Source organism: Coturnix japonica, unplaced genomic scaffold, assembly GCF_054131305.1.
Source record: "Coturnix japonica strain WE unplaced genomic scaffold, WE-NBRP24 Scf049, whole genome shotgun sequence".
NCBI classification, from domain to species: domain Eukaryota; kingdom Metazoa; phylum Chordata; class Aves; order Galliformes; family Phasianidae; genus Coturnix; species Coturnix japonica.
The window spans coordinates 1,567,072-1,581,736 of record NW_028188952.1 but is presented as its reverse complement, the minus strand read 5'-3'; the positions used below and the strand labels follow the sequence as shown (position 1 = coordinate 1,581,736).

Genomic DNA, 14,665 nt, shown 5'->3' with positions numbered 1-14,665 from the left:
CAGCCCCCCCCGGAGCCCCCCATGAACCACGAGCCGGGTGTAGAATAAATAAACTTTATTCTGAGCCGTTCCCCCCCCCCCCCATCCCCGTGCGGCCGCGCCGGGCCCCGCAGCCCCCGCCCCACCTGGGGGGGGCCAGGATAAGGAGCCCGCCCGCCCCCCCCACCCCTAAAACCACTAAAATCTCAACAACAACAACAAAAAAAAAGAATTCATCATAATAAATCGTGGCCCCCCCCTCTGCCCCCCCCCACCCGCAGCGCCCGCCGTGCCCCCCCCGCCTGCACAGCCTACAAACCCCTCCAAACTTTTACAAAGGTTTTAAAACATATTTATAGATATTTATAGATATTTATATATATATACTTTGATTTCTTTCTCTTTTAAATGACTCTGCTTCCTCGCTGGCGGGGTCGGCCGCGTTCCCACCCACCCCCCCTCCCCAAAATGGCCGGGGCGATGGCTGCGGTCACGGTCCCGTTTGTGCTGGTGCTGGTGGGGCCGGGGGGGGCGTCCCGGGGGTCCCCCCGCCCCTGAAATGTGAATCAACCAAAGCGCTGCGGTGCCCCGGGGTGGGGGGGGCGTGGGGTCGGGGGGGGGCAGCGCCGCTCCCGCTGGGTCCACTCCGGGTGGGGGTCCCGGGGCTGTGCCGGGGGGGGGGGTGGCTGCGAGGAGTCCGCCCCAAAGGGGGCTGCAGATGGACCCCCCCCCTTTAAGCTGTGTCCTGGTGTGGCCGGGTGTGGGTCACGGTGAGTGCGTGGCCGGGCTGCTGCGCGTGGAGCTCGGTGAGAGGCTGGGGCTGCAGCTGCCCGGGGGGGGCCCCAAACCTCCTGAGCGGGGACCACCCGGCTGCCCCCCCAGCGTGTCCATGCCCTCCGAGTTCTCCAGCATCTCCTGGATGAGCGGCGGCATCGAGCCCGGGATCTCCATCTTCAGTGTGATCACACGCTCTGCGCCTGCGGGGGGGGGAATGGGGATGGGGGGGAGGTCAGTGGGGAGGGGGCTGCTGGCACCAACTGAACTGCAGCCCCCAACCAGCAGCTCCCAGCCTGCAGCCCCACAATGGCAGCCCTACAGCAGCACCCCAAAATGAGCACCCCAAACTGACACCACAAAGTGCTGCTCTCCATCCCCAGGGCTGAGACCCCCCCCCTTATCACACACTGAGGAGGAACCAGGAGCCCCCCCCCCCACTCACCCTTGGCGCTGATGCTGCGCAGATCCGTGATCTTCATCAGCATCTTGGGGAACATGTGTGGTTTGTTGGGCCTCCTCTTCCTCACGTAGATCTTCAGCGCCTCCAGCAGCGGCTCCTGCAGTTTGTCCACCTTGTCGGGCTGCTCCAGGTCCTGCCGGTCTGTATGTGGGGGGGGGGAAGGTTATAGGGTCTGTGAGCCCCCCCATCCCGCTCCTCCGCACCTGGAGCATGGCTGCACCCAGCAGAGGGCACAGAACGGCACAGGGAGGAGGGTTGTTATCAGTGAGGGTGGGTTGTTATTGTGGGGTCTCCTGGAGCAGCCCTGAGGCCGGGGATGCCCCACAGCCCCCCCCCCGTACCCACCCCCGCAGATGAGGCAGATGGCGCTGAGCAGCCCCGTCTCAGCATCGTCCATCTCCAGCGGCAGCAGCTGGTTGGCGAAGGCGAACACCAGGTCTGTGAGCGGCCCGAAGCCGGCGTTGTGCATCTGCGTGCGGTTCAGCGTCAGCCCGTCCGAGAAGGTCATGGTGTCCTGCTCGGGGGTGTAACGTGTGCAGATCCGCAGGATCTGGGGGGCAGAGGGGGGGGCTCAGCTCCTGGGGGTGCAGCACCCGACCCCAATGGCAGCCCCATCCCCAGCCCCATCCCCATCCCCATCCCCAGCCCCATCCCATGCCCACCCTGCTCTCAGCACCAACTCTGTGCCGTCTCCATCCCAGTGCCCCCCCCTCGCCCCATCCCACCCTCAGCCCCCTCCCCATCCCCACCAGGATGTCCAGGCAGGCGGCTTTGAGCAGCGTGATCTGGTCTGCGATGGTCAGCGTGGTGAAGCCCGGCAGCTGCTTGGCGAACTCCACCGTCTTGATGATGCACTTGGTGGACAACTCACTGAACTTGTCCCACAGGTCGATGTCCAGCGACACGCGCTGCTCCGAGCTGTTGTTCTGCAGGCAGAGCATTGCTCAGCAACCCCCGGCCATGTCCCATATCCCATATCCCATGTCCCATGTCCCATATCCCATGTGCCATATACCATGTGCCATGCAATGCCCCCGTGTGCCCGCAGGCCGTGGCCCTCACCGTGGTGTACTTGCCCAGCTGGCACAGCGCAGGGAACGTTTCCTGATGCGCTTTTCGGACCTTCTCGATCAGCTCCTCCACCTCGGGGGTGATGATGTAACTCTCTGAACACTCCGTTTTCGGCACGTCCTTCTTCTTCTTATTGCGGTCGTTGCGAACAGCTGCGGGGGGGGGGAGCTGTCAGTGCCACCAAACCAACCCCCCCAAAGACCCCCAGTGTTCCCCCCACCCACAGATTTCCTCTACAGCCAGCTCTGTGTGTCACCCCCAGGGGGATCTGGGGGGGGGGGCAGCAGCTGGGGGAGGCAGAGCAACACAGAGCCAGGGCTGGACCTCCCAGCCCCACTGATGCCCCCCCTGTGATGTGGGGCTGCATCCAGGCGCCGTGACAACCAGCACAGACAGCGCCGTGTATCTCTGACATCATCCATCACACGCTGCCAGGCAACAGGCAGCGCCGTCACACCAGCAGGGTGCTCCCCCCACAGCCCCCCCCCTTACAAGCCAATGGGGGCAGCCGGGATCACCCACAGCACCCAGTGCAGGGTCCCCCCCATATCCCATCCCATCCCATCCCGCACTCACACTCCTTGGACATCCCGACCTCGAAGCACTTCTGCAGCCGGCAGTACTGGCAGCGGTTGCGCGTCACCTTGTTGATGATGCAGTTCTTGTCCCGGTGACACGTGTACACCATGTTCTTCTGGATGCTGCGGCGGAAGAAGCCCTGGGGACACACACAGAGACCAGGTCAGTGCCGGCACAGCACAGCACAGTATGGTATGGCACCCCATAGCACAGCATGGTGCCCCATAGCACAGCATGGTGCCCCATAGCACAGCATGGCGCCCCATAGCACAGCATGGTGCCCCATAGCACAGCATGGGACCCCATAACACAGCATGGCACAGCACGGTACCCCATGGCACAGCAGAGCCGTGCATTGCTCACCTTGCAGCCCTCGCAGGCGCTGACACCATAGTGGTACCCCGAGGATTTGTCCTGGCAGACGAAGCAGGGTTTGTAGATCCGTGGCAGTGGTGGTGGGGAGGGGGGGCTGGGCACGATCTCCTCGGAGCTGGTGCTCTGAGTCTCCACAGCTGCAGGGCAGGGACACGGTCAGAGGCTGCACACCCCAATGAGGGGACACCCCCCACCCTCCCCTCTGTGTGCCATAGGGATGGGTTGGGGGGGGATGTGAGCTCACATTTCCAAAGCCCCCAAACCAGAAAAATCCAAAGCAGAGCCCACAAACCGGCCCCCAATAATGGCTGTGATGCACTTAAATGCGTGTGGGGCCACATCGCCCACCAGCACAGCCCCACAGCCCCACACTGATGTCAGTACCACACTGCACCCCACTGCGCCCCACAGCACCGCGGGCAGGCAGGGGTTAAGCTCAGCTCCTCAGGATGTTTGCGAATGTTTTGCTTAGGGCCGAGCCAAGTAAACCAGTCAGACAGGATATGAAAGGCCGGGCCGGCGGGGAGCCCACACCGCACCCCACACAGGGACCCGCGCCCCATAGACGGCCCTGAGCCCCAAACGGGGATCTGTGCCCCTCTGAGTGCTGTGCCCCACAGAGGAACTCGTGCTCCTCACAGGGCCCTGTGCCCCACGGAGGGATCAGCTCCCCGAGCAGAGCCCTGTGCCCCATTTACGGCCCCGCAGCACCACGTGGGGTGGCCGTGGGGCAGTGGGAGCAGCAGCGCTCGGAGGGGTCGGGTGTGAGGGACCCCCCAGCACTGAGCTCAGTGACACGGCACCGCCATGGGGACAAAGGGGACACGACACCCACAGCAGCGACATCCCCACGGCTCCACCACGAGGCTGCGGGGCTGGGGGGCAGCGATGGGGGGAGACGAGCAGCTCCGCATCCACCGCCCCCCCCCGGCGCAGCCATTACCGCGGCGCCGCCGTCCTCCATCACCGGCCGCCTCTGCCGGCGGATCCCAGGCCCTCACAGACACATCCAGCACTGCAGAGATCGGCTGTCTGTCTGTCTGTCTGTCTGTCTGTCTGTCTGTCCGTCTGTCTGTCCATCCCCATCACACCCCCCCCAATGGGCTGGTGGCACCGCGGGGATCCCCAGCACCGAGGAGGGCACCGGGAGCCCCCACAGCAGCATCACGGCTTGGGGGGCAGCCACAGCACCCCGAGGTGTGGGGCACATGGTGGGGGGGGTTCAGCCCTTCTCAGCCCCACAGGGATGGGCAGCAGCGGGACGTGATGGGCTCACACCGCCCCATGGAGCGGGGGAGCCCCCCCAGGCCGCACAGCGGAGGGAAGGAGCAGCCCCAGCTGGGCACCAGATGTTGTAGAGCAGCCCCCGGCCGCCACCTCCACCCCATCACCCCACAGACACACAAACGGCCCCACAACCCGGCACAAGGTGCGGGCAGCACCGCGGGGCTGCGGGCCGTGATGGTGGAACACACCGGGACACCACACGTGGCTCTGGGGCAGCGAAACCCCCCAGGGCTCGGCGGGGCCTCGGTTCCCCCGCAGCATCACAACCCGCAGGCACCGAGAGCAGCCAGAGACACGGAGCTGCGGGGAAACTGAGGCACGGCCGGGCTGTGGGGCACAGCAATGGGGCACAGCAATGGGGCACAGCAATGGGGCACAGCAATGGGGCACAGCGCCAGGACACGGCCGGCCCCACAGCTCACGGTCACGGTGACCGCAGCCCAGTGGCCGTGGGGCAGCAATGGGGCACAGCGGCCGGGCGGGGGGGTGGGGGGGGGGCACTGACCGTGCGGCCGCTTCAGGAGCTTTGGGGTGGGGGGGGGGGGTCTCATCGCGCTGCTTCCATTGGAATCGCGGCCCCGCAGCCCCCCCCAGCCCGGCACGGAGCCCGGACCGCAGACAAAGGCCCCGCGTGCGTCCGCTCCCATCGCAGCGCTGAGGTCGGGCGGGCGGCCCCGAGACAATGGGGGTAAATGGGGGGGGGGGGTCCCAGCCGTCAGCGCCCCCCACCCCGACACCGCACGGAGGGACCCGCCGCCCCCGGCCCCAAACGAGGCCAAAGTCCCACCGGGCACCGCGCTGCGACCGCAACCACCGCAATCAGCGCAATCAGCGCAATCACCGCAATCAGCGCAATCAGCGCACGTGGAGCGGGGCCGGGGGGGGGGGAGCGTGGGACACCCCCAAAGCAGGAGCGGAGCGGGGGGGGCAGCGGGGATCCCTGCACGGAGCAGCGCGAGGATCCGCTCACGGGGTTGGGGGGGGGGGCGACATTCCCGGCTGGGGGGGGGGGGAGCCCGGGGGGGCCCCCGCCCATCGCTCAGCACAGAAATGGGGCAGGGGTCGGCACGGCCACACACACATACAGCACATACAGCACATACAGCACACACACATACACACACACATACAGCACATACACACACACACACACTCCCGCCCCGACCCCCCCCCGCGCTCAGGCCCCCCACCCCCCCAGCCCCGTGTCCCGGTACGTACAGCGGCCGTTGGTTCCCCATTGCGGGGCGGTGCGGGGCGGGGGGGGGCAGCGCGGCAGCAGACAACCCCGGCCGGGCCCGCAGCAATCCATGCGGGGGAGGGGCCCGGGGGGGGGCAGCCCCGCCACCTCCGCGCCCTCCGACATCGGCCCCGCCGCTCCCGGGGCTCAGCCCCCCCCTCCCCGCTCACCGCCCCCCCCACGTTGGGGCTCAGCCCGCGGGGCGCCGCGCTGCCATGACCCCCCCGAGCGGGGGAGGAGGCGGGTGGGGTTCGGGGGTCGGGGGGGGGGCGGTGAAGGCGCAGCCCCGGGTCCGTCCGCAGCCTTAACCCGCCCCCAGCTTCCTCCCCTCCTCCTCCTCCTCCCATTTCTCCTCCTTCCCCCCCCCCCAACAGCGCACGGAGCCCCGGGGGGGGGGAGGGGAGGGGGCGGGGGTCTGTATGGGGGGGGGGGGGGCTGCGCTCATCGCCCCCAATGGCACGAGGTGACCCCGGGCTGAACCCGAGGGGAGGGATCACCCCGGGCTGACCCCCCGCGTGTGTGTGTGTGTGTGTGTGTGTGTGTGTGCTGGGCGTGCAAGTGTGCACGTCTGGTTGTGCTGCTGCACAGCTCAGTGTATGTACACCCAGTGTATGCACACTCAGTCTATGCACACTCAGTGCATGCACACAGTGTATGCACGCTCCTGCAGCACACACACACACACACACACACACACACACACGTGCATCCCAGCACAGCACACACACATGTTGCACTCCCACACACTTGCACACCCATGCTATGCACACACACGTGCAACCCCACAGCACACACAGCACACAAGGGCTGTGCACTCTGCAGGGAGAGCACCGGGGTGTGCACACGCGTGTGTGTGTGTGTGTGTGTGTGTGTGTGTGTGTGTGCAGGGCAGTGCTGGTTGCTGTGCTGAGCCAGCAGCTCTGCGAACAAAAGCCCCGCGCTGCTCCAACTTCCTGCAGCCAAATGACAAATGTCTGCTGTGAGTCACTGCACCGGGGGGAGAACAGCAACGGGCTGCAGGGGGATGCTGCATGGCACCGTGCAGTGCTGCATCACAACGTGCAGTGCTGCATGGCACCGTGCAGTGCTGCATGGAGATGGGCAGTGCTGCATGGCGCTGCATGGCAATGTGCAGTGCTGCATGGCGCTGCATGGCAGGGTGCAGTGCTGCATGGCCACAGCACAACCACAGCACTCCTATGGTGCAGCCATGATATACCCATGACACATCCATGTTAATCCATGACACATCCATGTAACACACATGTTACATCCGTGACAATTCCACGCCACTTCCAGCCCCGCTGCGTTGCCAACTACTGAGAGGAAAGAGCAGAAAGGAGCAAAGCTGGGAGCCAGGAACCACAGCGGGGTGGGAGCCCTATGGCCCCATGGGGATGGTGGGAGCCGGCAGGACCCCCCCACCGCCACCAGGGGGGGTCCCCATCCCCTCCCCCCCCTGCCTTCCCCCTCCCCTGCGGGGCCGTTCCCGGCTCTGCTGACAGTGATGGAGCACTGTGCCCTTATGGGCCGCCCCCATCGCCCCTTCCCCCCCCCCCTCGCCCCCATCCCGGCCCCTCTCTCTCCCTGCAGCCCCTGCTCTGCCACGAGCACGTTTTGCTCATTAATTTTTAAGCGTTAATTAATTACGGGGCACTGCGGGGGAGCGGAGGAAACCGGAGCTGGTGGGGTTGGGTGACGGCGCAGCCCCCCCAGCACAAGGTGTGTGTGTGTGTGTGGGGGGGGTGGTAACGGGGACACCCACCCCATGGGACGGGGGGGTTCAGCTCCTGAGGGCGGCACCGGGCAATGGGGATGGACAGAGGGGCGGAGCTCCGTGCCCCCCCACCCCAGCACCGCAGCCCCCCCCAGGACGGGGTCAGAGGGAAACTGAGGCACGGCCGGCCCCGTTCCCAGCCCTGGGGGGGGTGGGGGGATGAAAGGGGACGCTGCCCCCCCCCGCCCCGTTCCCACAACGCGGCTCGTCGGGAACGGCCCCCGAGCGACGCGGGGGAGGCACCGCACCCGCCGCCACCTCCCAGCCGCACAACTGGTCCCACTGGGTCCCACCGCGACGGGGCGGCTCCGGCGGGGACAGCGCCCGCAGCATCGCGCTGCCAGGACCTGCCCCGAGCCCCGAGGCGGGGGGAGAACGGAACGGAACGGAACGGAACGGCACGCCCCGAATGGGCACGGCATCACCGACGGCGGGAGCCCCGGGGCACCCATATGGAACCGGGTACATGTATGGCACCAGGGAACCCATATGGAACAGGTACCTGTATGGCACCAGGACACCACACCTATACAGCACCAGGGTACCCATACGGAACCAGGACACCCATACGGCACCAAGGAACCTATACAGCACCAGGTACCCATATGGCACCAGGGCACCCATACACACCAGGACCCCCATATGCACCAGGGCACCCATACAGAACCAGGGGACCCATATGACACCAGGGACCCATCCAGCCCCCAACCCCACACAGCTCCATCCTTCCCTCATCCCTTCCTTTGCCATCACCAAAACAAACCAACCTGCACAGGGGGGGACACCCCCACCCCACTGCCCCCAGCCCGGTGCTGCAGCACTCACAGCACACAACAGAAGCGTTACCCCATACCCAGCGCTCCCCCTATGGCATCGGGACCCCCCCGTGCCCCCATACTCACTGGCAGGCGATGGCGTGCTGTAGCCGCTGACGGGCAGCTGGTGCTGGATGCCGGGCAGTGAGCTGGGAGGGGAGAGGCCCCCCAACATGTGGGGGAAGAAGAAGGCGTATGGGGTGACGGGGTAGCCGTTCAGGTGCCCCCCCCCGGGCGTGGGGCAGGAGCTGCTGTTGCTGGCCATGGCGGAGCCTCCGGCGCTGGGGGGCACTCAGGCGGGGGGCGCGGGGGCCGAGCAGAGCATGGGGCTGTCCTGGCACGGAGCGGCTCCAGGTGCTGCGGGGGGAGCAGAGAGAACAGGTTAAATGGGGGCACTGAACACAGCAATGCACCCGGCCTCAGTTTCCCCACATGGAAGCCCGGGGGGGGGGCAGCGGGGCTGCCCCATAGATTACAGCAATGCCCCGATTAGCGGCACCGCGCTCATCCCGGCTTAATGGCCATGATGGGGGGGACACAACGCGGGGCAGCCCCGGCCCCACACCTGGATCCCAGCGCACGGGATGGAGCCCACGGGGGATGGAGGACACGGGGGGATGGAGCCCACGGGGGGATGGAGGACACGGGGGGATGGAGCCCACGGGGGATGGAGGACACGGGGGGGCGCGGGGTTCCCCGAGGACGAAGCGCATCATCAGCTGCGGGCACTGATTGAGCCGGGCCGGAGCTGCGCCCCATACGGGGGGGGGGGGGCGGTGGGGAGGGGGCCGCGCGTTTCACAACGGGGCCCGGCTGTTTATTTAAGCGCTGGCGCGGGGCCCGGCGGGGGATGTTTATTTGCCGAGCTCTGGCTGCGGCCCCGCGGAGGCGGAAAAGGATCCGAGGAACAAGGCTGGGCCGCACGGGGGGGGGCGCGGCGCCGCGAGACCCCCAGCGGGCACCGGGACCCCCGACGGCCGCGGGGCTGCGCGGCTCCCACGGGGGGATTCGAGTGGGGGGGGGGCGGCTGTTCCATGGGGCGCTGCACGACGGCACCGAGTTGTGACGGCCCCAGGGAGACCCCGGTGCCAGCCCAGCGCGGGGGCTGCCAACCCCCCCCACTGCGTTACCGGGGGGGGACGCGCTGTTTATATTCGCTGGTGCCAAGTGCGGCCGGGCGCGGATCCAGCCGCCGGGTCCCCCCCGCATCACAGCGCCGGGACAACGGGACACAGCGCGGCCCCGCCCGGAGCCGTCACGACTCGGGGCCCGTCGGGTGGGACGGGGCGGCTGCCCCCAACCTGGGGGGTGTCCCGGGCAGCCCCGTCCCGTTGCCCGCAGTGTCCGGACACTCGGTGCAGCCCGTGCCCCCCCCGCCCCCCCCGGCGCCTTTTCCTCCAGTTCCCCCCGGCGGAGCTGGACGGGCCGCGCAGTTTCCTGGAATCCGGCGCCGCGTTCCAGCCCCGCACGGAGCCGCCAAGTCCGGCCCCGCGTCCAACGCCCAGACCGGGGGCGGCCCAGGGGAGCGGGCGGACGGACACACGGACGGACACACGGACGGACACACGGACGGACACACGGACGGCGGCCAGGCCGCACCTCGGCCTCAAAGCGCCGCCCCCCCCCCAAGTTGCCGCCCCGCTCCGGTGGCACCGGGCGGTTCCGTTCGCCGCCCGCAGCCCCGACCCCGCGTTGCTTCCTGCCGCGCGATGCGGCGCCGGATGTGACACGGGGAGGAGCCGCCGCCCCGCGTGTCTGTGTGTCCCCGCCGACCCCCCCCAACCCCCCCCGGCTCTTTGGGGGCACCGGGTCCGTGCCAACCCCCCCCCCCGGCCCTGCCCGTCCCGCCCGCGCCCGCAGCTTCCCCTCTTCGCTCTCGATTCCCAGAGTCGCGGTTTCGGTTCGGCCCCGTGTCCCCACGTTCCCCGTGGCACCGACACCCCCCCATAACCCCGCTCATTGGACACACGCGCACAACCCGCTTCGGGCCGCCCCGCCGCGTAGTGGGGACGTGGGGGGGGATTTGGGGGGGGTCCGTGTGCGCGGTGCCCCCCGTTCCCAGCCGTTGTCTCCCCCCGCCCCCAACCCCGCCCCGGGCAGAGCAGGAAGCGCCCACGGCCGCAGCCCGCGGTTTCCTCGCTGCTGTCAGCGCTGGGGCAGCCTCGCACGCGAGTCGCACGCGGCCCCCCCCCCCCGTCCCGCCCCCCGTCGGCGCCCCCCGGGCTGGGGGCGGCTGGACCCCCCTCCCCACGTCCCCGCGGCGCCGCGGCCGTGAGTCACCGTCACGTTTCTCACGTCCCCGGGCGGCCGTGATTCCCGTGATTCACGCCCGTGGGGTGGCTGGGCCGGGGGGCCCGGAGCGGCGGGGCAGGGCGGGGGGCTGCGGGCCGTGGGCTGAGCCGCCGCCTCGCTCGGCCCCACGGCACCTCGCGGCGCCGCCGCCCCACGGCGACTCGCCCCCCCCGGCAGCCGCCCCACGCGGGACGGGACGCGTCGCATCGCGCAGCCCCGGCGCTGCCCGCGGCCGGGCAGGAGCGGAGCGCTGAAATTCCACCTGTCGCAGCCGGCTCCGGTTACACCGGGAACACAGAGCGGCTCCGGTTACAGCCCCGGGAACAGCTGCCCGGCCCCACCGCGGCCCCCGGCCCCACAGCAGCGCCAAACACCCGCACCGGGCCGCTCCACGGCAACAACGGGCCCTGCGGGACATCAGTGTCCGCACGGCGGGTGTCACGGCGCCCACGGGCTCCCGGTGCCGCTCCCGGCACAAAGCGGCACCACCCAGATGCCGACCGGACCCGGCGGCACCGTGTGATGGACCCGGCACCGGCAGCGCGGAGCACGGGGGGCCCAGCACAGCCCGGGGGGGGATGGACACATGGACACGCAGCACAACACAGAGCGGGGCACCCACGGGTGGGATGCGGGCAGGGGGCAGCGCGTGTCGGGGCACGGCTCAGCCCCATCACGGCACCGGGATGGCGGTGGGCACCGAATTCCCCCCAATTCCCCCCATCCCGCTGAGCCGCCGCTCGGAGATTAACCCATTTTCTGTAATCAGCCCATGTGGCTCCGCGGGGATCAACGCGGCCCCCCCGGCACCGCAGCCCCCCCCAACACGGCAGCGCCGTCCGTGACAACGGCAACACGGCGGCGCTGACCCACTAACGGGGGGGGGGACCCGGAGCGCAGCTGTCCCCGCGCTGTGAGCGTGGCACCGCGCCGAGGCCCCGCGTTATAAATAGGGACGGAGGTGAATCCCAGCGCCGCGGGCAGCGCTGCCATGGGGACACAACGGGGACACAACGGGGACACAACGGGGACACAACGGGGACACAACGGGGACACAACGGGGACACCCGGGCGGGACGCGGCACATTGCGCTGCCGGCCGCTCCGTGCGGCCCGAGGGATGCGGTGACACGGCGGGGAACCGGCACGGCCACGGGGACGGCGCTGTCACGGGGGGTCCCCACGGGGTGTCACGCAGCGCCACGCGTGTCCCCGCCCCAAGGTCACCCCCAAGGGCAGGGCGCGGGGCCGCGGTGACATATGGGACCGCAGGGCCGCTAAGCCACGGGGCCGTCACCCGTTAATCCGGACGGGACGGCCCCGCGGGCAGATGGTGCCGTGGGGACAAACGGGACCTAAAAGGGACGGAGCCCCCCCACCCCAAAACAGGGATCACCGCAATGGGACAACGGGGTCAAAGGTCAAAGATGCGGGACAGCCAGAGGGGTTCCGTGCTCTGCGCTGGATGCCGCTGGGGGGCTCCTGTCTGAAGGGGGGGGGGTCACACACAGCCCTCACACCCCCCCAACACCCCCCAGGTCTCAGGGGTCCATGTGCCTCTCAGTGCCCCCCCCCCCCCCGGGCACCGCTGTGTGGAGTTGGCCGGGTCTCAACCGCCCCCTCGGCGGCCCCCGCCTGATCGAGCATCTGCCGCTGTGCGCCGGAGGGGGCGATGGGGGGGGAGCAGCCGGACCCCCCTCCCCGGCCCCCGCCGCCCACCAGCGCTGTCAGCCGGGCAGTGGGATGGATGGCTTCCTCCGCGGGACCGCCCCCCCCCCCCCTCAGCCAGGAAGTGCCGCAGACACCGCGCGCCGCCCCCCCCGGACCCCCACCCGGGGGTGTCCCCCCACCAACACACACAAACAGCCCCACGCACCGGCACGGCCCGACACACGCAGCCGGGGCGGAGGCAGCGCCCTGCACCCCCCCAAAAAGGGGAAGCGGCGGCTGCGTGCCCTTCCACCCCCCCCCCGATGCCAGGAGGGGCCTGGGGGGGGGGGCGGCACAGAGCAGGGATCGGGGGCTCAGCTCACACCGCACCCCAACCTCCAGCGCCCACATCCACCGCGGGGGGGAAGGGACCCCCCCAGCCTGAATTCGGATGTCCGATGAGAACGGGGGGGGGGGGGGAGTCCCAGCGCTGTAGGAGCCGGGGGGGGCCTGGAGCACCGACCCAAGAAGAGCCCCCGAATCTACAAAGGGAAAAGATGCGGCGGGGAAGGGGGGGGGAAAGGGGGCAAAACCGTCACGAATCGCGGGGGGGTCCCCAGCGACCGGAACCCACTGAACCCCAAATACAAATACAGCGCTAAGAGGGACCGACACCCCCATAGTAACGGCCTTTAGGGGGGCGCTGGGTGGGAGCTGGGGGGGCGGGAGGGGGGGGCGGCCATGGCAGGAGCCCCCTGAGCTCAAATAGGACGAGAAACGCGAGTGGGGTCTGCAACCCCAAAACAGAACGGGAAAAAGGGGGGGGGGGGGGGGAATCCCGGCGAACCCCCGTTATCACAAAGGGGACAAACGGGGGAGAAGAACCGAAGAACCGAAGAACCGCGGGGATCCCGGCACCCGAACCGGAACGGCCCGATCTCCGCAGGGAAACCCCCCCCCTTCCCGGGGAGCAGCCCCTAATGGGGGGGGGGGCACCCGGGGCCGCTCGGGGGGGTCGCTCCGGTTCGGGGCCGCTGGGGCTGAACGCGGCTCCGCTCGTTGCCCCCCCCAACACAATGCGGCGGGAGCGGTACCTGCGCGCGGCGCTCACGGCCGGGACGCTCCGGGTAACGGCGGCTGCATGGCGGCGAGCGGGGAGCGGAGCCGGACAACGACGGAACGGCCGAAGGGAACGAGCTCAGGGCGGGGAGGCGGCGGCCATGGCGGTCATGTGCTCGAGGGGGAAACTTTACCCGGGGTTGGGCCGGGCCGGGCGGGGCTCAGCCCGGGGCGCAGCGGCGGCGGCGGCGGCGGCGGAGAGAGGGCGGGAGGGCGCGCGCCGCCCCGCCTCCCGGTGGCCACGCCCCCACGTTTAGCCCCGCCCCCTCATTAAGCCCGCCCCCGCCGCGCTCTCATTCGCCCGCACTTTGCGGCCCCGCCCCTCCAGCCAATGGGGCGCCTCGTGGGCGGGGCGTTGTGCGCACGGCGCTTTGAAGCCGCGGGAAAGGCGGAAGGGGAGAAAGTGGGTGCGCGCGCCGCGCCCGGGGGGGGGGGGGCGGCTTAAAGGGGCCGCGTCCTCAGCTTCAATCCCACCCCCGCCATCAGCGCTCCCTTATCACAGCGCCTCTGATGGGACGGGGCTGAGCTGATCCCTGTCTGCTCAATCGGGGCCCGGTGGGGACAGAGCCCCCCCGAGAGAGGAGGGACCGCACGGCCTGGGGGGGTCACACAGGGGGACAGGCCGAGAGAGGGGGAGGTTGGGGGAAGGGGCTGCACCGTGTGTAGGGCCCTGCAGGGCAGCACTGCGGGGAGGGAACGGGGATAGACGGGAGAGATGGAACGGTCATGATGGGGGGGGTCCAAACTGCTTCCGTGGGCTGCAGAGATAGTGAGAGAACACAGTGGGGGCAGCAATGGGGTCTGCAGGAGCTGTGGGGAATGTGGGCTCGGGGGGGGCATGGGCAGAAACAGACACACGGACAGGCAGATACATGGACACACGTGGATGGGGAGGTACATGGGCTGACACACACGGACACACATGGACACACACGGAGCTGTGTTGTGCATCACGGTGCTGCTGCCATTACCAGGACACAGCACCCAGCATGCTGGGACAGGGGAGCAGCAGCGCAGCACTGCACAGCACTGCACTGCACTGCACTGCATAGCACTGCACTACACAGCACAGCACAGCACTGCACTGCACTGCACTGCACTACACAGCTCTGCTGTGCCCTCACACCCCACAGTGCCTCAGTTTCCCCACCGCACACAGCAGCGCTATGTTCCTTTCTGGTCCCTCTGCAGCCCCCTCCCCACTCAGCCCGGCCCGGCCGCCATGTGCTCAGCCTGGAGGAATGCACC

The 14,665-nt window shown here is 69.1% G+C and overlaps 1 protein-coding gene across 3 annotated transcripts; it reads right to left on the bottom strand.

The window, feature by feature from the left end:
* Positions 1-38: 38 nt before the first annotated feature.
* RARA (retinoic acid receptor alpha) lies at positions 39-13,654 on the bottom strand. 3 transcript variants are annotated; one of them, XM_015885946.3, is made up of 9 exons: positions 13,393-13,654; positions 8,445-8,714; positions 3,230-3,378; positions 2,864-3,005; positions 2,279-2,439; positions 1,966-2,142; positions 1,562-1,766; positions 1,199-1,357; positions 309-956 (listed from the first exon to the last, which is right to left on the bottom strand). In XM_015885946.3, the coding sequence occupies exons 2-9, from the start codon at positions 8,620-8,622 to the stop codon at positions 745-747; spliced, it is 1,383 nt and encodes a 460-aa protein (XP_015741432.2). In that variant the 5' UTR covers positions 8,623-8,714; positions 13,393-13,654; the 3' UTR covers positions 309-744. The 3 variants fall into 3 exon arrangements, with proteins under 3 accessions (XP_085388696.1, XP_015741432.2, XP_085388695.1); XM_085532569.1 differs by having other exon boundaries at positions 13,552-13,609; XM_085532570.1 differs by lacking the exons at positions 8,445-8,714; positions 13,393-13,654 and adding an exon at positions 5,747-5,959 and having other exon boundaries at positions 39-956.
* Between the last annotated feature and the right edge of the window lie 1,011 nt (positions 13,655-14,665).